Source organism: Drosophila obscura, unplaced genomic scaffold, assembly GCF_018151105.1.
Source record: "Drosophila obscura isolate BZ-5 IFL unplaced genomic scaffold, ASM1815110v1 contig_186, whole genome shotgun sequence".
Taxonomy (NCBI): Eukaryota; Metazoa; Arthropoda; class Insecta; order Diptera; family Drosophilidae; genus Drosophila; species Drosophila obscura.
The window spans coordinates 4,854,624-4,876,939 of NW_024542774.1; the positions used below are offsets into that span (position 1 = coordinate 4,854,624).

The 22,316-nt window shown below is 45.2% G+C and overlaps 2 protein-coding genes across 23 annotated transcripts in view; both read left to right on the top strand.

The window, feature by feature from the left end:
* Positions 1-1,147: 1,147 nt before the first annotated feature.
* LOC111076375 (MAP/microtubule affinity-regulating kinase 3) overlaps positions 1,148-22,316 on the top strand; it is a 29,751-nt gene continuing 8,582 nt past the window's right edge. For 2 of the 22 annotated variants that reach the window (XM_022370148.2, XM_022370157.2), the window contains exons 1-12: positions 11,883-12,474; positions 13,651-15,296; positions 15,513-15,728; positions 15,815-16,035; positions 16,107-16,388; positions 16,462-16,655; positions 17,877-17,989; positions 18,070-18,253; positions 18,335-18,449; positions 18,514-18,641; positions 18,717-18,879; positions 19,502-19,615. In XM_022370148.2, coding sequence (XP_022225840.2) covers positions 13,899-15,296; positions 15,513-15,728; positions 15,815-16,035; positions 16,107-16,388; positions 16,462-16,655; positions 17,877-17,989; positions 18,070-18,253; positions 18,335-18,449; positions 18,514-18,641; positions 18,717-18,879; positions 19,502-19,615 — 3,128 coding nt within the window. In that variant the 5' untranslated portion in view covers positions 11,883-12,474; positions 13,651-13,898. Of the gene's footprint in view, positions 1,239-4,129; positions 5,051-6,703; positions 7,178-8,503; positions 9,970-11,879; positions 12,475-13,334; positions 15,297-15,512; positions 15,729-15,814; positions 16,036-16,106; positions 16,389-16,461; positions 16,656-17,876; positions 17,990-18,069; positions 18,254-18,334; positions 18,450-18,513; positions 18,642-18,716; positions 18,880-19,501; positions 19,616-22,316 lie in introns of those variants that run through there. The other 20 variants (XM_041592840.1, XM_041592842.1, XM_022370159.2 and 17 more) reach the window with 18 other exon arrangements.
* On the top strand, positions 1,152-3,949 carry LOC111076376 (meiotic recombination protein W68). Its single transcript, XM_022370169.2, has 3 exons — positions 1,152-1,238; positions 2,390-2,771; positions 2,834-3,949. The coding sequence occupies exons 2-3, from the start codon at positions 2,399-2,401 to the stop codon at positions 3,460-3,462; spliced, it is 1,002 nt and encodes a 333-aa protein (XP_022225861.2). The 5' UTR covers positions 1,152-1,238; positions 2,390-2,398; the 3' UTR covers positions 3,463-3,949.

The window sequence follows — 22,316 nt, forward strand, 5'->3', positions numbered from 1 at the left end:
TATGTATCTATCGGATAAAATTATTTGTTTACGGCTGAGAGGGCCAACTATCTAGTAATATTAAACTGAATATCAAAATTGACGAATTTCATATCACAAAATATCACGGTATGGCAGCCCGCAGCAACTACGAATTGCACGAGTCTGGCAGCACCACAAACTACGTCACATTCGTTTTATGTTGTTTTTGTTTGAACCTTAATATGTAAATAATCAAATAAAAAGGACTTCTGAAAAATTACTAATCTTTTAGAAAATTTATGTATCTATCGAATAAAATTATTTGTTTAGGGCTGAGAGTCCCAGCTAGCTGGTAATATTAAACGGAATATCAATATTGAGGAATATCAACGTCGAATGTTTGGAAAAAACAATCGATACTATCGTGATGGTATCGGGCTGAAATAATTATTAAAAAACCATTGAAACCTTTTAGGAACTTGTCCATTGTAAAAATTAGATGCCACCTGTCGATTTTTTTACAAATTTGTCTTCGTATTTTATAGCAGCCGCAACGACTGTAGAGCGCAACCGTCGATAGTAGAGACTAGCAGTAAAATATCGATACTATCGATAGTGCCCTCGATGGTTTGACATTTCTGTCAAAGTGGAAAAATAGTAATAAAATAGTAATTTTAACAGCATTGTGTGTGTGTCGGACATCGGGCGAATACCGCCTACCGCAGTTGACAAAATAGCTGTCGCCAATACGTCAATATATCAAGTTACCCATCACATCACATCATCTTGGCTATGTACATACATACATTGCCTACGAAGAAGGGCAGAGCAGAAGAAAATTCGTGGTCAATCGCTGTAATTTTGTGAAAATTCGGTGGCCGTCTCGGTAATATCGTAATAACAAAAGGCAATAAATAGCAAGAGAAAAAAATCTGATTGAAAACCAGAGCTACTGCTGCTGCGAGCGAACGAGTGAGTGTGTGAGCGAGTGAGAAAGATATGTATGCATTTGCATTTCGTTGTGTGTGTCAGTTGTCGTCTCTTTCGACTCTGTTCGGTAAAAGTCGGCCTTTCCACTGAAACCACTGTGTGTGAAAATCGGAGAGGAAAAGAAAGGAGATAAATTAAATAATAATAATGTGTTACATCGATGGACACAGTTTGTGCTGAATTAAGCACTGTGCCTGCCTAACCCCCCGAAACCCAAAAAGAGAGCAGCCACAGCAAACGCCTAAACACTTCTTCGCCCCGGCCCGATCGGAAATTTTATTTTATTGGTAAGTATAAGAAGAGTGCCGCGCAGTTGGACGGATGGGATGGCGAGTCGGGGCAGCCAGCGCCAGCAAATCAATACTTTAAGGGGCTGCCATTCCGTTTCGTTAGTTTTTCTTTACCATTCGTTGGCAGTACCAGCCCCCGCCTTGTCCGCCAGCGACACCGCCCCCGCTTCCGCCCAGCATACAGCGCTTTCAGTGCTTTTGTGTGTGTGTGCTGCTCTGTAACAACGAGTACAATTTTCTGCACATACGAAAAAAAGAAAGACCGAATAAAGAAAGAAATTCACATAAATTTATGTACAAGTGTCTCTCTCCCTTCGTGACCATCTCTGTGTACGTGTACGGTTGCGTGTGTGTGGGGTGCTGTGTTTTGCGTTAATTTTTAAAAAACAGTTGTTTGGCAGAAAGGGAATTTTCGGTGCTTGTATTTTTAGCCTCCAAGCTCCCGTACTTAAATTATTTATAACCCACTCGAACGTTTCCACGCAATGATTTACGCGATAAACGCTTACGAAGCATTAATGTTCCCAAAACGAAAATCCATTGGGGAAATGTAAGTTTCCTATACATGTATGTACTTGCTTACGTATGTTCGTTATGTACAATATGTATATATACATACCAATGAACAGACCTATTCCCATGCGTACATACGTATGTACATGGGTGGGCGTGTGACGACCCGACCCAATCCTGCCCCCCGCAATCATTTTCCCGGCTATTGAAAAAAAACCGAATTGATGGGATAAATAATTGATTGGCCCTTAAATTTCCGTATTTAGATTCGGGGGCGTGGCAAGGAAAAAAATACAGCTGTTGCGAATGTTAATCCATCTAATTTATCCAACAAAAATTAAAATTTCCAAAAGGAACAGAAGAATCGTCTGTAAAGAACAAGGACAACCAGTTTCCATTCAAGTTTATCAAAGTTAAAATATAAGTAAATATGTGTAAGCCATTGAAAAATGTCAATTGCAGTTTAATTAAATAATAATTATGTGTAAATAATAAGGAAAGTCATTAAGTCATTGAACAAAATTTGTGAAATTACCCTAGATTTGAGTTCATTTGAAGCGTGGTTACAAGTCAAAGCTACCTCATTTACCCAAGATTAATATCTAAGATAAAAAAATCTAGCATTATATCATTAGGAACAGAAAATGAGCGACGATGTTGAGGGTATTGTGGTGCGACTCTTGGCGAGCTTGGTGCTCCACGGCGATGCCACGTTCAAGATACCACGAATGGGCCTGGTCTCGGGGAAGCCCGGGAATGGGAACGGATATCGCCGAGTTTCGTACAACAATCGACGGAGTCGCCATCGATTCTGCTTGGTTGTGTACATGCTGGCCAAGATTCACCGCCTGCAGGTGAACGGCGGCAGCTACACCGTCCGGGGGCTCTACTACGGCGATCCCCAGCTGATACGGACGCAGTTGCACATTGCCGCAGCCAGACTGGACGTCTGTCGTATGCTGAACACGTCGCCCACTCGTTTGGGAGTGCTCTCCGCCTCCAAGGGTCTCATGGCAGGTGAGTCGTGGTAGCTAGGCGATCCGCACTTCTCATGCTAATCAACTGTTGATCTCTTGCAGGCAACATACGGATGCTCATGACTAACGGAGATGTCCTGGACTGCAGCGTATATAGCGGAGCTATCACGTTGCCCACGAATACCGAACAGGTGGACCGCATTGTCACCCAGGCGGATCTTGTGCTGGTTGTCGAAAAGGAGTCTGTTTTCGAGAGCCTACTGGCCCGCGATGTGTTCAGCACCTTCGGGCGTCGCTTCATCCTGGTGACCGGCAAGGGATACCCGGACTGTAGCACGCGGCGCATCGTACATCGACTTTCCGTAGAGTGTCACTTGCCGGCCTACATACTCGTCGACGCCGATCCTTTTGGCATTGAGATAATGCTCGTCTATCGCCTCGGCTCGCAGTCCATGAGCTTCTCATCGGGAGACCTTGCCACGCCTACGCTCCGGTGGATTGGCCTCCACCCCTCCGAAATACCGACACTCTCCAGCGGTGCGGTTGCCCTTAGCAGTAGGGATAACAAGAAAATCGATGACATACTCGCACGCGGCCACATAGGTCTTGGAGTGCGACAGGAGCTGCGCTCGCTGCAGCAAATTCAGCAGAAGGCCGAAATCGAGAGTGTCATTGACTTCCTTTCCACCGACTACATTCCGAACAAAATAAATCGGAATTTATTTCTATAGACTCTCCGAAAGAGAATTATTGTACCCACCTAAAACCGAACACTGAAAGTGTTCTTAAATAATTTTAAAGAAAGAAAAACAAAAGGCAAAAAATCAATCATGTCAAATCCATTTTCAACTATATTAAAAATATTCGAGTATTTTTATTATAATTTCCTTTATAAGTAAGACGTAAATGAACTTCTGCTTGGTCTACGAGTATTACTGATTGATTGGTTAAATTCAATTCAGTTCAACATTTTTGTAAAAAAAAATTAAACTTGTGGCAGAATTCTAAAGTTTCTATCAAGTAGTGTAGAGTTTAAGCAGAATCGATTTTGATAATCCATAAAATTGGCACAATGGAAACTCGTTTAATATCAATAATCAACAGAAATATCAAATTAATTAACTAATTACATTCATCTTTTTAACCACCAAACGCAATGTAAATGGAAAAAAAGGAATATTCCGATTCCTGAATGGACTTTTTAAAGCGTAAATTGTGTAAAGTATTAGACTTAATATAATATATAACTGGTATAACATATGGTCTGAGATTAAAATTAGTGACTGGGAGATTAATTTAGGCAGGGGTATGAGTAAACAATCGATCAAATAGAACAGGGTTTGTTATTGTTGATTTGCAACGATATTAATGTATTTTTTACTCTCACTCTATTTCCAGATGTTAAGTAGCTCCACGGATGAGAAAGGAATGAGGAAGGCCCCCTGGCATTAGGATAACTTTAGGAGGAGAAACAGTATAGACTCACCGGAAAGTACTCAAGTGCAGTTCGGGCAGGAGAGAAGAGCCGATACGCCCGATTGAAACTCACGATCGTTGTGGACGTATCAACCCCAGCAGAACCTGCACGGACCTCACGATTACTCATTACTGAGCCATAAGCAAATTGGATTTGGTAGAACTATGTCTACAGCAATGCGAACCACACTGCAGCCAGTTCCTGAAGCCCTGCCAGCCGAGAGCGTTTCAAATGGCACTGCAACCACCGTTGCCGCGCCATCGGCCACAACTTCGAGTGCCACTGCGACGCCTCCCCTGGCGGCTGTCTCAAGCACAACCACCTACGCAACCAACTCGATCAGCACATCCTCGCATTCTGTCAAGGATCAGCAGCAGCATGATTCCGCCAATGCCAACATTGTTTCACTGCCACCAACGACAACGTCTGTAGCCAGCACAACGGTGATGCCCATCATAATATCCTCGAACGCGGTTAGCAGCAACAGCCCTGCGGCAGCTCCCACGCCTACGGTCACGGCCACTCCTGCGCCGGGTGTGGTGACATCTACTCCCGCTCCCGTGCCTGTTTCGGTGTCCGCTGTCTCGGCCACGGCAAATACAAACCACTCGCACCAGCACAGCCATCAGCACCACCATCACGTGGCCAACAACATGACCACGGACGGTGCCAGACTCTCAAGCAATAACGCAACTGCTGCGGCCTCCACGATCAACCATCACCACCACCACAACTCTGGCACCGGCGTGGGCTCGGTCGTGCCCTCCTCCGTCAACAAGAACGTTCTCAGCACACACTCGGCTCACGCCTCTGCCATCAAGCAGCGAACCGCATCCGCCAAGGTGAGTCCCGTCCCCAATTGATATGCGTTCCATTCTGTAGCTTTAGCTGTATCTGTTACCCGTCCAGAACTACACATGTCCACTACTCATCCTTCTCGTTCGACCTTCTCCCTGTTACTCAGAGTATCGTTGTACTCAGGTTTGGGTTATCATTATTCCCTGTATAGTCCATTAATTAAGAGTCAAATGTCCTATATTCTCGTCGGATGGGGGAATTTACTATTTAACTTATGTATAAATATTCGTAAACCAATCTATAATTGGGGTTGTCGAAATATATCATTTGTGAATGCATCATGGAATATTCGGCACAGATTGGAAACCATTCAGAGTGGTTCAGACTGCCTGAGTAAACTGTCTGTTGTACGAGTCCATTAAGGCCCATGTGAACTCATTACCAATTCGTACTCGTATGTCCTATGATCATATTTCATTGCTTTGCTAAGGCAGGCGGCTCTTCAAAATTTGATTATTCGGAATCTAGAACATTTTTGTGATTTTGGGAATCTTAGAATATTGAAAATTAGTATACTACGTATTAACCGTACTGTCAGTGTTGGACAGTGCAAAGATAAAAAATACAAACAAATGGGGACTGAATAGTGTTGGGTAACAGCAAGAGCAACCTCGTCAAGATTCAAATTTAAATTTTAAAGATATTAAGAATTGCTACGAACGTGTAGGTGTAGGTGGTATATTATCTGTTCCCTCAAGGCAATAGTGAGATCAATAACCAGCTGCAGCTGTAAATGTGAATACATACATATGTATGTTCATAAAAAAGAATGTTTGTGCAACTTGTAGACATGCTAATTGTTAATCAAATCGCAAATCAAACAATCTTTAAACCACTTTGAGTTGGATTCGCAATGGGAAGACACATTCTTAGAAAATATAACAAGTGAGTCAATAAAACAATGCACACCTTCTCCATTCAGGAAACCACATTTATTGTATTTAAATGGTCAGCTGTATTGATGATAAAGCTGCCAACTCTTTTGTTGTGGAGGGAGGGATCTGCAGGCGCTCACAGAGAGCAGTACAAACTTGTAACTGTTTTGATTTCCATTTGGTGTGCGTTATTAAACACGACCACACATAAAGTCTACAATAAATACATTGGTATATAGATACAGGCGAGTAAATAAGCTTAACAAGCTGCCTTTTTCGATTACGATAGGTTGTGTGTGTGTGGGCTCGTGAGTAACTGTGGGAATATAACCGTTCCTTTGCCATTCGCATTGTTCGGTTGCAACAAAGCTTTCGCAAGCTCCAATCCAATCCACTCTTTGTTTGGAAGCCAAGTTTAAACTTATGCTTCCTACTACTGCTGAAGATCCGTTTGAAGCATGCCAAAGCTTCCTATTTCTCTGGCTGTCCCGCTCTATCTCTCTCTCTCTGACGAATATCTTATACTCGCATTAATATCAGTGTGTGCGTGAGATACACACATATGCGTTGTGAATCACCTGCAGTTTACCTGCGCCCGTCTCCGAAGACTGTGTCTGTGTGTATAGGGTGTGTCGTGGCTGTCTTTGCACATTGTACGACCGAACAGCCGCTCTGAGTAAGCCCCGATGCAGAACTTTTGCGAAAACACAAACAAGCCCGAAGCTCGCCACAATAATAACAGTACGAGCAACAGTCGAGTCGCCTCCACAGCCACAGCAATAGATACAAGCGATGGTCGAAAGCTTGTTTTAGTATTAAGTTCCACTTCACTCGTGTGGTCACTGTCGTCGTGTTCGTCGCGCCTCGCCGTGCCGTACCGTCGTTGTTGTCATTATCCGTCGCGTCGCTGCCTTCCCCGTCGACGATCCGACGATATCGTGGTGGTTATCGCCCAGCGATGATTTGACTCGGAACTTTTTAGCATTATTCGCATTATACGCGTTTGCCATTGTGACCGTTATCGCGCCGAGCACAAGGGTAACGGGCGGGCGTTACGTCAAAAAAAAAAACCTTAAAAAAAGATTGCAAAAAATATAAAAATAAAAACGAAACGCAGCAGCAGCAGCAGCAGCCAACGCTCTCCGGTTAGTGGCTGCGCAGTTAGTCAGAGATCTCCCCCAGTGGCAAGAGTAATCCAACAGCATCCGCGACAGAACTATATACATAACTACATAGGTATTACGACTGTGTATTAGACAGAGGCTTGAGATGACATCAAGGGCAGCAGGACGGGCGGGCGGCTGGAGAGGGTGGGATTGGGGGAGTCACAAATACACACACGCACGTGCGGACTTGTTTAAAAATAAATTCGGTAAAATAGTGTTTAATTTATAAATTTCAAATGTATGCCAGTGTGTGTGTGTGTGTGTGCGGGAGAGAGAAGAGCAGAGCGAAAAAAAAAACCACAACAAGGCAATCACAAGCAACAATTCCAGTGGAATGAGTACATTCAGCTGGAAAGTAGCTTTACAGCCACTTCATCGCCGCAGATTCAATAAGAAAAGCCAATTGGGATGATAAGTTAATTTAATTATAAAGTATAAAAAAGTGGCATGGTGCAACAAGCAAGCAAGAGAGAGATAGAGAGAGAGAGCAAGAGCAAGAGCAAAGGCAAGAGCCAGAGAGCAAGCCAAAAGAACGAAAGCGGAATGAAAATGAAATATGAACAAATTCCTACACACAGATACACATACACACCGCTACATTGCAGCAGTGAATGAGAGTGAGACGGAGACAGACAACAGCGGAAAGCTAGTGTGTTTGTGTGTGTGCGGACAAGTAACGCTTTAAAAACAACGTAAACGAGGTAACTAGCAGAAACAGCACCAAGATAGAGTGATAGATAGATGGATAGAGGGAGGGATGGGGGGGTGTGGGGAGGCAACAACAATAATAGCTTTTGCCCCCAACGTGTGGGGCTTCATCGTTGTCTGTCTGTCTCTCTGTATCTCTGTCTCTCACTCTCTCGCTCTCACTCACTCTCTCTGTGTCTCCGCGTTCGCCAGTGTGGCAGTAGTTTGTTGTTGTTGTTGGTCATCTACTCTCTGTATCTACGTTTTCGCCTTCGGTTCGGGCGTGCCGAGGCTTACGATCCACACCTAGACATTGAAGCTGATTCTGCTGCCGTGTGGATCGCATTTAGGCGACAGTGGAAATTATCGGGAATGCGTCTTGTACACATAGATACGGATATGTAAAGTGCGATAACTGATAAGAGCAGTTCCCTCCCCTCGGTCTCTTTTAGGCCTGAGCAGACTCTGTGATCTGATATACAGGAAGGTAATCTAGATATGTAAATAGAATGTGCAAACACCCGTACATCTGGATTTAAGAGGCGTATCAGACAGGAATAATAAAGACCAGAATAGTTTGCCATAGGCTATAGGATAGGTTACTGTTACGGTGACTGGGAATGTTGACTGCGATTGCGACTGGAACTGAGACTGAGAGACAGAGACTCGCCTCAATTCTCATTTATTTGTGCTGTTAATGCTCTAATAGAATTAAACAAGATGAACTTTTGAAAAGTCGCAGATACAAAGCTGCGAACGAATCGTGATTGTGCCATACAGACGAACAAGTTTATCATACAATAACAATAACAATAACATAAAATACAATACAATACAGTACTCGTATGTATGTATGTACATACATACATATAAATATAAATAATTCTGGAAAAGGGCTCTCAATGCTGACACACGAAAGAATACTATTGCTGTTTGGTGGAAATTGCATCTCCGTGGAAAGGAATATGTGTCACTGCTTCATTGGAATTGGGACAAAAACTGTAACAACAAGAATCGACTGCGATCATCCGTAAGGCCATAAACAACCATTCAGCAGACCAGACCAGAGCAGACCTTCGAGAATCAGTTGGCTAACAAAGAAACCAAGCTCCCATCATGGGCCAGACCTCGAGTCACCGCCAGACCCACTCGAGCAGCCACAATAACAACAATAAAGAGGAGCCTCTCGCCACCGCCACCGCAACATCACAATTTGGAAACCGGCGCACGTCGGGGCGCAAATCCACATCGTCGAAGCATTACTCAACACTGGTGCAGCCGTTACGCAAGGACGAGCTCTCCCTCTTGCGCGACTCCCTGCTGCGCAATGGCAGCATTATGCGCAAGAACATGGGCGATCCCCAGCGAAGGCCAGTGACGATCAGCGAGCTAAAGCCACCCCAACCGGCTGCCTCGTCGAGCGCCGCCCACGGAGGATTGGAGGATAATAACGGGTCGGTTGTGCCGCAACCCGGGGAGGCGGCCAGCAGCAGTACCAACCTGATGGCCTTTCAGGTGCCGGTGGACCGCAGCGCCAAGACTGCCGACCTGGCCGCTGAGTCGGTTGCGGCTCCCAAGGAGAATCGCAACGAGTTCTACATTGTGGGCGATGGCTACCACCGGACGGACCACTGCTACTTCCGCGGCCCCAACGGGGAGTTCCACAAGCTGCCCTCGGACTCGTTCCACAAAATGTCCGAGGGCTGCTTTGTGCGCATGGCGGACGGGGTGTTTCGGCGCCTCGAGGTGCCCACCAAGGCGCAGATCTCGCGGCGCTCGTCCAGGGCGGAGGACATGGGCGGCGGCCCCGATGCCACCAGTACCGCCAGCACAGCCACCAATGTGAAGAGCCAGCTGATGAAGTTTCTCAAGCGATCGAAAAGCCATACTCCTGCCACCATTGCCAAGCTGCAGAAGGACAAGGAGGAAGCCCGTCTGGATCGGAAGCAGCGGCTCGCCAATGCCATGCGCCAGAAGAATCTTGCAGCGACTACTGCGGCGGGCCAATCCTCATACGGAACCTCATCCGGCGGCGGACCGTTGGGCAGCCGGAACAACAAGATTGTGGTGACCATGATTGAGAACGGTGGACTGCCAATTGTGGCCACCAGCAAGGCGGAACGACCTAAGGCCAAGGATACCACATCTTCCAGTGACAAGGCGCGCGCCTCTAGGGTATGTATACGCAGAGCCTGGGGGATGTACTTAGGGAATGATGGGGATGATCTGATTCGCGCTTTTATTAGTTTTAAGTCTCAGATTGATAGGGTTTTAAGCAACCTACACAGGCTCAGCATTTGTTTTTCTTGTTTTTTTCCCGGAATTCTCTCTACTCGCATTTGTTGTAATCTTGTCCGCAATTAGCAATCCATTCATTCTCCCCCAAGCATAGCATTTCACATACGAAAATTGCACCCTGTCGTTACGTTCATTCAATCTAATCGTAATCGCCTCTTTGTCGTTGTTTTTTTTTCATATATGACAAACTTTCTGTGACTATCGGTTTTGGTGTCTGTGTGTGTGTGTTGTTCGTGCTACAAATTGAAACAATTTTCGATTTGGTCTACTAACATTTCTATTATTTTGATTATGGCTTTTGTTTTATTTCAGATTTTTTGTTTCCCCCACCCCCCCTACATTAGATTCCACCCTTCCCCAAAAATCCGAGCGGAAATTAACATTTGTTTTTGCTAATTGCACACTTGACCTTGACCGGGTTTTTATTGGAGCTCTGATACTGGAGACTAAATCATATTGATTAGAGTGGTAGCTGGGGTAGCTTCTAATAGGTTCAATAAATTATCGTAGGTCATATGAGCATTTAGTGGCGAAAGTCGAAAAGACATTAAATTCCCATGTCTATCTGGCATCTAACAAATCGTAGACTATCACAGAGATAGGATTAGGATCTTTTAATGGAATTTAATGGAACGGGGTCTTAGCTCCTCCCTAGGAGTCGGATGTTGTTTTCCTAGTTTAATGTGGACTAAGAGGCAAGTTATTCAATTGCCTTAATTAATGCAAACATGTGTGCGATATTATGTAGATACGAGTAGCGTAGAGCATACCAGGCTGCACTTGTGGATTGTTAATTAACTGAAATTTCCGTAACGACGAATGTAAGGAAACTGTTTCAGTTATCCAATTTCTTTCAAATGAAATCTCGCACATATGCGAGTACACACGTCGGTTGTTGAAAGTATTTTGGAGGAATTTGAGCTCTGGAGTTTTACTGCATTTGTAGAACTCGTTCCTCGGTTGTCTGACTCTCTTATGTTTACCTTTTCCATTATATCATTTTGCACATTTGTATCTCGATATCTTTAGCTGTTGTTCCTGGCTATACCCTGGCAGAGGGTATTATGATTATTCCCAGAATTGTGCAATCCCGAAATCGCTACGATCAGATCGCTAAAAATTAAACACGATCGACTTACAAGAGTATGTCAAGCGAGCTAGAGAAAAAACTCTTGTTTGATATGAACTAATTTGCAAGCAACCAAGATAATCAAAGCAGGAATTTAGTTGAATATCCGATCCGGAGTGGTCTTTCCTATTAAGTAGTCATGTCATCTGATGGGAAAACTTGAATTTTGATATTTTAGACCATTTCAAAATTCGGTCATTTCCCCCCACTTATGTCAGTCCACAATCTGGGGTTGGTAGTCATGTGGTTGGGATCAGCCATAAGCCAAGCCATTCATCCCTATAGACATTGAACAGCAGGTTGCATGAGCGTGCTACATCAGATCGGGCTGAGCAGCAACCATTTGCATAACACGAAGATTTGCGTCAATCATTGGAGGTGCTCCAGACCAAGACTCGAATTTGTTTAAAACTGCTCTCAGCAATCTCTACCTATCTCTGTCTCTCTCTCTCAGTCTACGCGAGAAAACGGTTTCTGCTCAGCGTTACGCTCAGGTGATATCAGCTGCACACACATACACATAACCACATGCATGCACACGCGCTCACATCCGCACACATTCATAAATCAGCGCTCCAAAACGGGGCTCTCTGTCGAGATACTTTTTTTGGGGGAATGATGGGGGCCTGCAGCAACGTGTCTGTGTGTGAGTGTTTTTTTTAGAGAGAGAGAGCAGCCCATTGAATCCATTCGTGTGAGTGTGTATTAAGGCCGACGTCTCTGCCTCGGCTCGGCCGCCATTCTACGATGGCTCTGCCTGTGCTTTGGAGTACTCGCACTCGCTCACTCGCACTCCAGTTGCTGCTGTTGGTTCGTGTGGCTAAAGTGGCTATTGCTCTTGGCTCTTGGCTGCTGAGCTGTCGTTGTCGGTTGTCGTTTGCTGTATTCTGCTCCTCTGCTGTCCGCTGCCGCCTGTTGATTGTACGAGTAGTTGGCTCTGAAGCTGGCGGCGCGTTTACGTCAGAGTTACACACGAACGGATGGAAGAGACGGACGGCCGTTAATAAAGACAAATAAATCTTAAATATAGTACTGCCTACACCTCTCCGCTGGGTGAATGCAAATGCGAAAGAACTTTCGAAAGCCCCGCGTGTGTGACTGATAAGATAACTGCGCGAATAAAGAACAAAAACGGGATTTGTGCGAAAAAGTGATACTCTGCTCCCAAATAAGGGGGCAAATATAAAGAAATATCTATATATAAATCCTAACTGTTATGAAGCAGTGAAAAAGTCGGCTTAATTGTCTAAAAAGTAGTTCATTTGCTTTCGACTCTTTGCCTGCCTCTGTGTTGGTGTAAAAGCTGCATTGGTGTTGGTTGTGTGTGTGTGTGTGCATTGGAGCTTTTCAGCTGCTCACTGAACCAAAAAGAAGCTAACGAACAAACGAATTTTAGATACTTGTACATAGATACATAGATAGATAGATCCCAGGCATTGCCACTATTTGGGCAGTAATTAAAACAACAACGGAAAAATAGTAAGAATTGCGTTCAGGCAAAATGAATCATAAAGCGAAAAGAGAGCTTGAAACGAAACAGCGATGGGAGAGGGAGAGATGTAGATGGAGCGGTGGAAGGGGGAGGGTGACACACACTGTTAAGCTGGAGAGCATCTCAGCTGGGCCTCCCACAGAAAGAGAGAGAGAGAGCGTGAGAGCAACGAAAAGCCAACATACACACAAACACACACACATGCTCAGGTAACAGCTTACGGCGCAGGTGTGTGCGTTGGCCGGAGCGTGTGTGTAGGTGTTTCTATCTATCTCTCACTGTAGCCCCTTCTCGCTCACTCCACTAACACATCTATGGCCATTTCTTTCTGGCACTTATGTATGTAGCTTGTGTTTATTTCAGTGTCACCGGGGAGACAGATTAGCTCTTGTCCGCCTTTTGTCGTAAATATTACGCTCACAGCAGTTTTTTTTTTTATACATTAGATATATATATGTAAGTATGTATACCTAACTATACATACATGCATACATATGTACGGATGGAAGTTAATTCATTTTCGAGGTTTAAATGCGCCTCAACTGCGACACGTGTGTGTTTGTGTGTGTATGGTGTGGTTTGTGGCCAGGCGACAAAACAAACAAAGGCGACTTTGAATTTGTTCCCGTTTGCCGATCAGCATTTAGAAAGCAACTGTAAAGACGTGCACACACACACACAAACACAAACGCAGACACATAGGCACACACAGGTGTAAAGTGGAGTAGAAGTAATAAAGTAAAGCGAAGTAATTAAATAAACGAGCAAAAAGCCAATGTTCTCAAGCGAAAACTTTAAAATGTCAGCCCTAGACACACACACACACACATCCAAACAAAGCTGTCACACCCACACAGGTGCACTAGCGTGCCGAAAGCAGAGAAAATAATCTCACCCTACCTCCTCCCCCCTCACCAAACACTATCTAAACTTACAGTGTAACAAAAGGAAGTGTGGCCAGCCGACATAAAAGAACAATAGCTACAAAAGCTACAAGAAAAAGTTGTGATCTCTCCGACAAGTACTTATGTACATGGTGTGCAGTGCACCCCACACACACACACTCGCACTGAAGACAACAAATACATAAAGCAGCGAAGCAGCAGCTAAAGCTACAAGTGGAGCTACCGTTGGAGAAGCAGAATCAGAAACAGCAGCAGAAGCAGATTCAGAATCAGCAGCGTAATGGAAACACCTGACCTGAACCGTGGCGATACCACACGGAAGAGTGTCCGGCTCTATGCAGCACGCAAGGGGGCCGCACCGGCGCCGCCCAAGCTGACCGTACCTCTTCCCGCTAGCACCAGCATTAGCACCACCACCACCTCTAGCAGCAATAACAACAACAACAGCCATAGCAGCGAAATCTTGCCGGAGCGCGAGAGAACACTACTTGCCAGCTCGCTGAGGACTCCCGCTGGTCCCAGCCACAAGGATCTCGAACCCGATCTCGATGGCAGCGCACAGCTGCAGCATGACGACAACAACGGGGACGGGTTGGGGATGGTGGAGCTGCGGCGACGCGAGGCAAAGCCGCCCCTGCCGCGTGTGGCCGTCTCTGCCATGCCGACCCTGCACCCACAGCCCAAGGAGCGACAGAAACCGCCGCGCACACTGATGTCTGCCGAGGACGATGTGGGAGTGACCTTCGCCCTGGGCTCCATAGAGAAGCACATCCACAATGTCGAGGAGAGCTTCAAGCAGCAGCAGCACCAGCAGCAGTCGCAGTCCTCGATGGACGTGATGAAGATGGAGATAATGCGCAAGCAGAGCAAGCGGTACGGCGAGACGGAGAACCTTCTGCGGCCGGGCATCAGTGACATGTCGTCGGAGAACGACTTCCAGTACCTGGGTGGACGGCGTGCCGAGCTTGATGACAGCAATGAGCAGATGCTCTCCGAGTTCCAGCGGGGCAGCGACGGCCGCAACTCCATCGGTGCCTACTCCAAGAACACGGCGGTCGCCTCCGGCGGCTCTGGCGCCGTCAAGAACAAGCTGGCGCGCACCGCCTCGGATACCAAGAACACGGACACTGTGCTGGCCATGCGGGCCACGCTTAAACAGAAGCACCAGCATCCGGATGAGAAGCAGTCGACTCCGGCCTGGCGACCAGCTGGTACGGCACCCACGCCGGCTGTCAGGACCTCGACAAGCCGTGGAGGCAGCAGCAACAGCGTTGTGGACGGTATCAGCTCGTCCAAGCTGACTGCCACCACGATATCGGCGTCCAAGCGGCGTGAGGAGAACTTGCGCCAGTTCGAAGCGCTCCTGGCACAAAAGTCCCATCGCCATGCGGCATCGGGCGGGGCTGCCGGATCTGGGAGCAATGCCAGTTCCAGCTCCAAGCGGCGCTCGGAGCGGCCCATTGTGGCACCCATTCCGCCGTACAGCTCGATTCGAACTGAAGCTGTACCCAGCTCGCATGCGGTCCGGTCAAGCGTGGATCCGCGCTCCACATCTGGCTCCAGCTCGGGGTCTGCATCTGTGGCGGCTGCCCCAGCTGTGGGACACCATCGCACAGCTCCTCCGGCACCCAACGCGGTGGTGAACCGCAGCAATGCGTACAGCAACCATGTTGCACAGGTAAACCCTCTCTCTATAAGCCTCCCGACCGACCAACCGAAGAAGCACCTGAACCCATCTTACAAACCCCCTCCTTCTGTCGTACCAATCGTAACAAATCAATCCCCTTATTCACTGAGACGGCTAGTGGGGGGTAACAGATATTAAATATTTCCCCTCCCTCCCATAGAGATATAGTGAAAGTTGAACTGATCCATTTCTGCCTTACTCTTCCAGGGTTCCCCGAACCTGCAGATGCGAAGCAGTGCTCCCATGCGATGGCGCGCCACCGAGGAGCACATCGGCAAATACAAACTGATCAAGACGATCGGCAAGGGAAACTTTGCCAAGGTGAAGCTGGCCAAGCATTTGCCCACTGGCAAGGAAGTGGCCATTAAGATAATTGACAAGACCCAACTCAATCCTGGGTCACTTCAGAAACTCTTCAGAGAGGTTTGTCCTTTTGTTTGTCTTCCCATTAAATTAATGTCCTCAATCGTGCATTTATTTTCTCCACTCCACTCCAATCTGGCACACAGGTTAGGATAATGAAGATGCTCGACCACCCCAATATTGTGAAACTGTTTCAAGTAATCGAAACGGAAAAGACCCTGTATCTGATCATGGAGTATGCGTCCGGGGGCGAAGTCTTCGACTATCTGGTACTACATGGTCGCATGAAGGAGAAGGAGGCGCGCGTTAAGTTTCGACAAATCGTCTCAGCTGTGCAATACTGTCATCAAAAGAGAATTATACACAGGTATGCGTCGTCATCTGGGGCTATCAAATGAGGCCATAGAATATTTTATGCAACATTCTCTTATTCAACAGGGACTTAAAGGCGGAGAATCTGTTGCTGGACAGCGAGTTGAACATAAAGATCGCTGACTTTGGGTTCTCCAACGAGTTCACGCCCGGCTCCAAGCTGGACACGTTCTGCGGCAGTCCACCGTATGCGGCCCCAGAGTTATTCCAAGGCAAGAAGTACGATGGCCCCGAGGTGGATGTATGGTCGCTGGGCGTCATCTTGTATACGCTGGTGAGCGGTTCCCTGCCCTTCGACGGCTCTACATTGAGGGAGCTGCGCGAGCGTGTACTCAGAGGCAAATATAGGTATGTGATGCGATAAGATGAGAATTTATATATAAAGTTGCTACATATAACTCGAATTTTTGGATCTTTACAGAATCCCCTTCTATATGTCGACGGATTGTGAGAATTTGCTACGCAAATTTTTAGTACTGAACCCCGCAAAGCGTGCTAGTCTGGAGACAATCATGGGCGACAAGTGGATGAATATGGGGTTTGAGGACGACGAGCTCAAGCCGTATATAGAGCCAAAAGCCGATTTAGCCGATCCCAAGAGGATAGGTAAGACGGGTACTGTATACGAAATTCATTACTAATATTATTAACGATTTGTGTGTGTGTGGAGTGGAGTTTTGCCTGCCAATCTATCTTTTGTTATACTCATTATGTATCTGCAATGTAATATTACTAATTACTTTACCCAACAAACCGTTGTTGTGTGTTTTGGGTTTTATATTTTCGTAGTTTGTAAAATTGTTCACGGATGTTCACCCAGTGTGGCCCCAGAGAGCACCAGCAGCTGTTGTGTGCTGTTGGGCTCTGGCAAAGCGATGGGAGGGATACCAGTAATGCCTTCTCGATCTTGATTTTCGTTTGTAAATTCTCACTCACATAGCTGCGGCGGGGCCACAAACCGGTGTCAAAGGTTCGCTCTCGATTCGGCGTAGTGCCTACAACTTGATGTTGATGGTGAATTTTCTGATCGACGAACGGAAACCACCCCAAAATGTATGCAATAACGTCGAGAGAAACGCTATCTACGTCACACAGCAGACAGCCCCTCGCATTAATCGCATTAATCTCTGTTCTATTTCCCACTTGTGCCTTCTTTTTCCTCTACCTCTGCCTCGCCCTCTGCTCCAACAGACCGACCGGGAGGAGGCGAATGCCAAACGAGCTCAAGAGAACGGAAAGTGTTGAATGTTGACACGAAATTGGTTTTTCCTTTTCTTTGGTTTTTCTTTCTCGTTTCTCGATTTTTTTCGTTTTCTTTTCTCGCATCTTTTGTACATAGCATAGCTATCCTGTCTGTATACACACACACACACCACAACTCACTTAGTAAATGTTTTGTTGATGTACGAGTTTAAATATGGGAAATAAATTGATTTCTCCTGAGAACTGAGAACTAATTTCAATGCGAGTCGAGGCGTTCCATCAAGTGTAAAGCTGTGAGAATATTGAGTCCGGTTTGGGGTCTGCTGCAAGTCGAATGTCAATCTGGTGATGATCCTTAGCTAAATATCGTTTATTTTGCTCGCTGCATGGCTACACTTACATACATATATAATCTATGGCTGGTGCGCCCCATGCTCCACGCTCCACAAATGCTCCCAACTCTGAGTTCAGATGAGAGCGTGGCCTGTGGTGTGGGAGCTCCTGGCTCCTAAAATATAATGCAACTGTAATGATTTTGCATGCGATATCTAAATGTGCTACATTCTTCCACCAATCCATTCAATGATCACCCTACTCACACTTCTCCTGTTTGTCCTTTCGCGCGATGCACAGAAGCTCTGGTCGCGATGGGCTACAACCGACTAGAGATCGAAAACTCGCTCTCGCAGGTGCGCTACGATGATGTGTTCGCCACGTATTTGCTGCTGGGACGCAAGAGCACAGACGTAAGTGTGGCGGCATTTTCTTGATTTTCCATCTTGCCCTTATTGTTCCCTGGTCTCTCCCTCTTCCGCCTCCAATGCAGCCGGAAAGTGACGGATCGCGATCGGGCTCCTCACTCTCACTGCGCAACATCTCTGGCAATGATGCGGGCGCCAATGTGGGCAGTGCGGGCGTGCAGAGTCCCACACATAGAGGGGTCCACAGGAGCATATCGGCGTCTAGCACTAAGCCTAGTCGTCGGGCCTCGTCCGGTGCGGAAACATTGCGTAAGTCCCGTCAAGGGGCTAACCGCTTATCATATGTAATGCGACCCATACTAATCAGAATCTCACTCTTTCTCATCGCAGGCACCGGACCGGCAAATGCAGCCGTCACTGTGGCGGCCGCGGCGGGAGCTGTGGGCGCGATCAATCCAAGCAACAACTACAACGCTGCAGGATCAGCGGCGGATCGTGCATCAGTGTAAGTGGCATATGCAGATTATGGCCCCTACAATTGGTTGCAACTTTATCATTTCCCATTGCAGTGGCAGCAATTTCAAGCGCCAAAACACCATCGACTCGGCCACAATTAAGGAGAACACAGCGCGCTTGGCCGCACAGAACCAGAGACCAGCTTCGGCCACCCAAAAGATGCTCACCACGACAGACACAAGTATGAGGATGCCTAAAGCATAATGGAGACCAAGCTTCCATCTGACCCGATCAATTCCCCTTAATCTGCTTGCAGCTCTGAACAGTCCCGCCAAGCCGCGTACGGCAACGAAGTATGATCCGACGAACGGCAATCGCACGGTGAGCGGCACCAGTGGCATCATTCCACGCCGCTCCACAACGCTCTACGAGAAGACCTCGTCGACGGAGAAGACCAACGTTATCCCTGCAGAGACAAAGTACGTGAGACCGGAGCTTGCCAGCTGTTTCTGCCACCCGTTGCCCTGGGCAACAGTAGTGCCTTTGTTTTCTTATGCTGAATTAGTTTTCCTTACTGCTGTATCGAATCCCGGTTATTGTTTGCATTGTCATATATAATACCCTCGTTTGGCAGGCACATTTAGTTGTTCAGTTCGTCGTTAGTTCGTGGAGCCTGTCCTTTATAGTTTTGTCTTTGGTTTGCGCACGGCTGCCCGTTCACGGAACCGCTCGGCCTAGAAAGCATTTAGTCTGCATTTTGGCCAGTGGAGTGCAGTGCCCTAAAAGGGGGTCATACAGTGCCGTGGAATTGGCGACAACACCACCAAAAAAAAAAAAAACCCCCCAATAGAAACGTAATTGTATACCGTCACGCACAATTCAGTTCTCTTTAGTTGCCGTGCAATCAGCACAATTCAAAAGTGATTTCGTTTTAATTTGACTTTCGTTTCATTTTGTTCCAATCAAACCGAAAAACCTTAACCCATCTAAAGAATACCAAATCAAAACCAATACAAAATTACTCGTAAACCACAAGCAATACATACGATACCTACAACCTATTTACGATTACGATTCTACCATCACTATGCACGTAACCAGCAGCGGATCGGCAGCTCCCGCTGGAAAAGGTCATACGAAAAGCGCGTCTGTATCGAGCCCTCGCCCTTCCACAGACGGATGCGTCTCAGTCTCGAATGACCCGCTCGGAACGAGGTATACACTTGTCTAATTAACAATCAAAAAACGCAAAAACTGTATACAACATTTTGTTACTTTGATTATCGGATTATTTGAAACTCAATTACTTCTTATCATTTCAAAGATTGGCTGCCATTTGATTTATTTGGGAGAATTATTGTGCATTTTGACATTAATTTAGACATGTCACCTCCATAAATCACAGTTTTCATATCAGTCACCATGAGCTCAATAGATTCAGTTTTCAATATATTTAAACTAGGCCGAAAGCAACTCCCCCTCCCTCATTGACATATAAACCTTCATTTATGTACATACCTTCGATGTTATTCCAAGAAAAGCCTCCCAGATAACCACAATTTAAATATGTACCTTGGCGGGTTGATAGATAGATATGGGCAATTTTTTGCTATATAACACCGGAGGCCACGTCCACGTCCTTGCTACCAACCGCTCCTTGCAAAGAATTCAAGTGATTCTCGAATCCTAATCAAGAATTTTGTTTGATTTGTATCTTAACCTGTAATTCATCGTTTCTCTTTGTATCTGTTGCCCAATTAATACCCATTAGCAAGTCATTTAGAGCGAACCGGATCCCAGAGACTGACAATAATTCTCACCAATCTAAATTTAAACCGAAAATCAAAATTGAATTAAAAAATTCGTGCTGTGCGTGTTGTCTGAGACTCGGCTGTCGCAAGTAATAGATCTGTCACATGGTTCTGTATGTATAGATATTTCAGATTAGAATTGGAGCGATATTGACAGTGTGGATACCTTTGTATTTTTAAGCGCGTCCTTGGATCATTGGCCATGTGGATCAAGCCCTTTATACATACATATATGTACATATGTATACATATGCCTGTTTCTATAAATAATTTCAATGTATTTCATTTGAATATTATTACTGTCTGCTGACTCTACTATTATTAGTATTTATTGTAGTGTTGGCCTTTTCTCTTTTTGGTTCTCTATTCGTTTTGTATTCTATTTTCGATGTATTTTTACCGATCTAACCATTTGATCAATTGAATAATGTAAATCTCTTATCTTTTCATGTTTTTTACAATTTTAAACATTGTCTGTTTACAAACCAAATGTCTAATTTGATAACTACTACACTACCACATATGTACATCCATTCTTTGTGGCGTTCTATATCCGAAACAACAAATAACACCACCAACCAACCACCACCTACGAATCTGAATCTGAATCTGCAACAACCTTCTTCGTCTTCCTATCGACGCTCGCCCAATTATTGTATTACTCTACTACTACTACTACCACCTTTTCGTTCGTAATCGCAATTCAAATTGAAAACCTCAACCAAAAAAAAAAACCAACAACTAAATTCAATTTATGTTCGTTTGCAAATGAAACTAATGAAATGAATTTTGGTTTTGAATTGAATTCAATTTGGATTCGAATCGAATCGAAACAAATCGAACAAATTTGGTGAGTGAATATCCAATCTTACGTTAAGAGATTTTTTATTGTGCCTCATTTAACCAAGGGTCGTGAGCGTCTCCATATACACACTGCAAGTAATGCTAGTGAATACAAGTATAAGATAGATCTTTATTGTAACATTCGATAACTATGAATGATCATTTGTATTTTTGAAGTTGTTTGGGTGTACAGAAAGCGATCGCGACCCTTCTCCCCATATACAGATACAGATGCTATGTATAATTAAGTGTGTACAACTAGCGTAGGACTTGGCTTTATTTTTCCAATTTCTGTTCGCATACTTTCGCATAATTTGTCATTCATCTGAACGAGATTCAATTCGCGGCGATGTCAAGGCACACATACTAATACTACTTCTATAAACATGAATTTGAATAGCAACTTGCCCGACAGTTGCCCAGTAATTGGCGGCCCATCCGATTAGAAGATCGATCTGTTTTGCGAGGGTTATACGAGACTGATCAAGTGAATAGTTTTTTATATCGTATTCGCATTTGGATTGTCCAAACACTGAGTCAACCAACACTCAGCAAAATCGGAATATCTGAATATCCGTTTCTATAAATTCATAATTTCTATTGTTTCCGTTTCCTCTCATGCATGTCTGTCTTCGTCAGTCTAAATCTATTGACAACTCTACCATCGCCCGTAAATTGAATTTTCTCCATTATTGTGTGTTTTTTTTTTTCGTTTTTCGTTTACTGTTACTGTTAAATGCTTACATATATCCCAGATTTATACTCGATTTGAAATAGCTTGTTATTGTGCTGCTGTTGTAACCTTGTGTACCCGACTGATCATACTAACTATATGCTCTTCAATGTACGACTTCGATGTGTCTACTCCATGCGTAGTTTCTTCAACTGTAACTCTAACTGTTACCTAAAAATTTCGAATATCAGAGATGCAGAGAGAGTCCCATCTAAATACTGTCGAATGTATCTGTTGTGTCTGAAGTACTCAAACGTCGCAAGCATGAGTCATCCAACGCTTTCATGTAGATCAGGAACTGGAACATTCGGTTCCCTGTATTCTCTTCATACTTACACACATACAATACAATACATACATACATGCATATGTATAGATATATTGTACCTGCTCTCTCAGCTTTCCAACGTACTGCATTGTGGCATTACTACTATGTTCTACTATATTCATGTTCATTCAGGAATTGATGTATCCAGCATATTTGATAAGAATCGTATCTTTAAGTGCTTGTCTTCTTGAGAAATTTACA

Bases quoted from the DNA above. Each gene is read 5' to 3' on its own strand.
- LOC111076376 (XM_022370169.2), top strand. From the start codon at position 2,399: ATGAGCGACGATGTTGAGGGTATTGTGGTGCGACTCTTGGCGAGCTTG. The intron at 2,772-2,833 runs GTGAGTCGTGGT...GATCTCTTGCAG, and splicing joins CTCCAAGGGTCTCATGGCAG to GCAACATACGGATGCTCATG.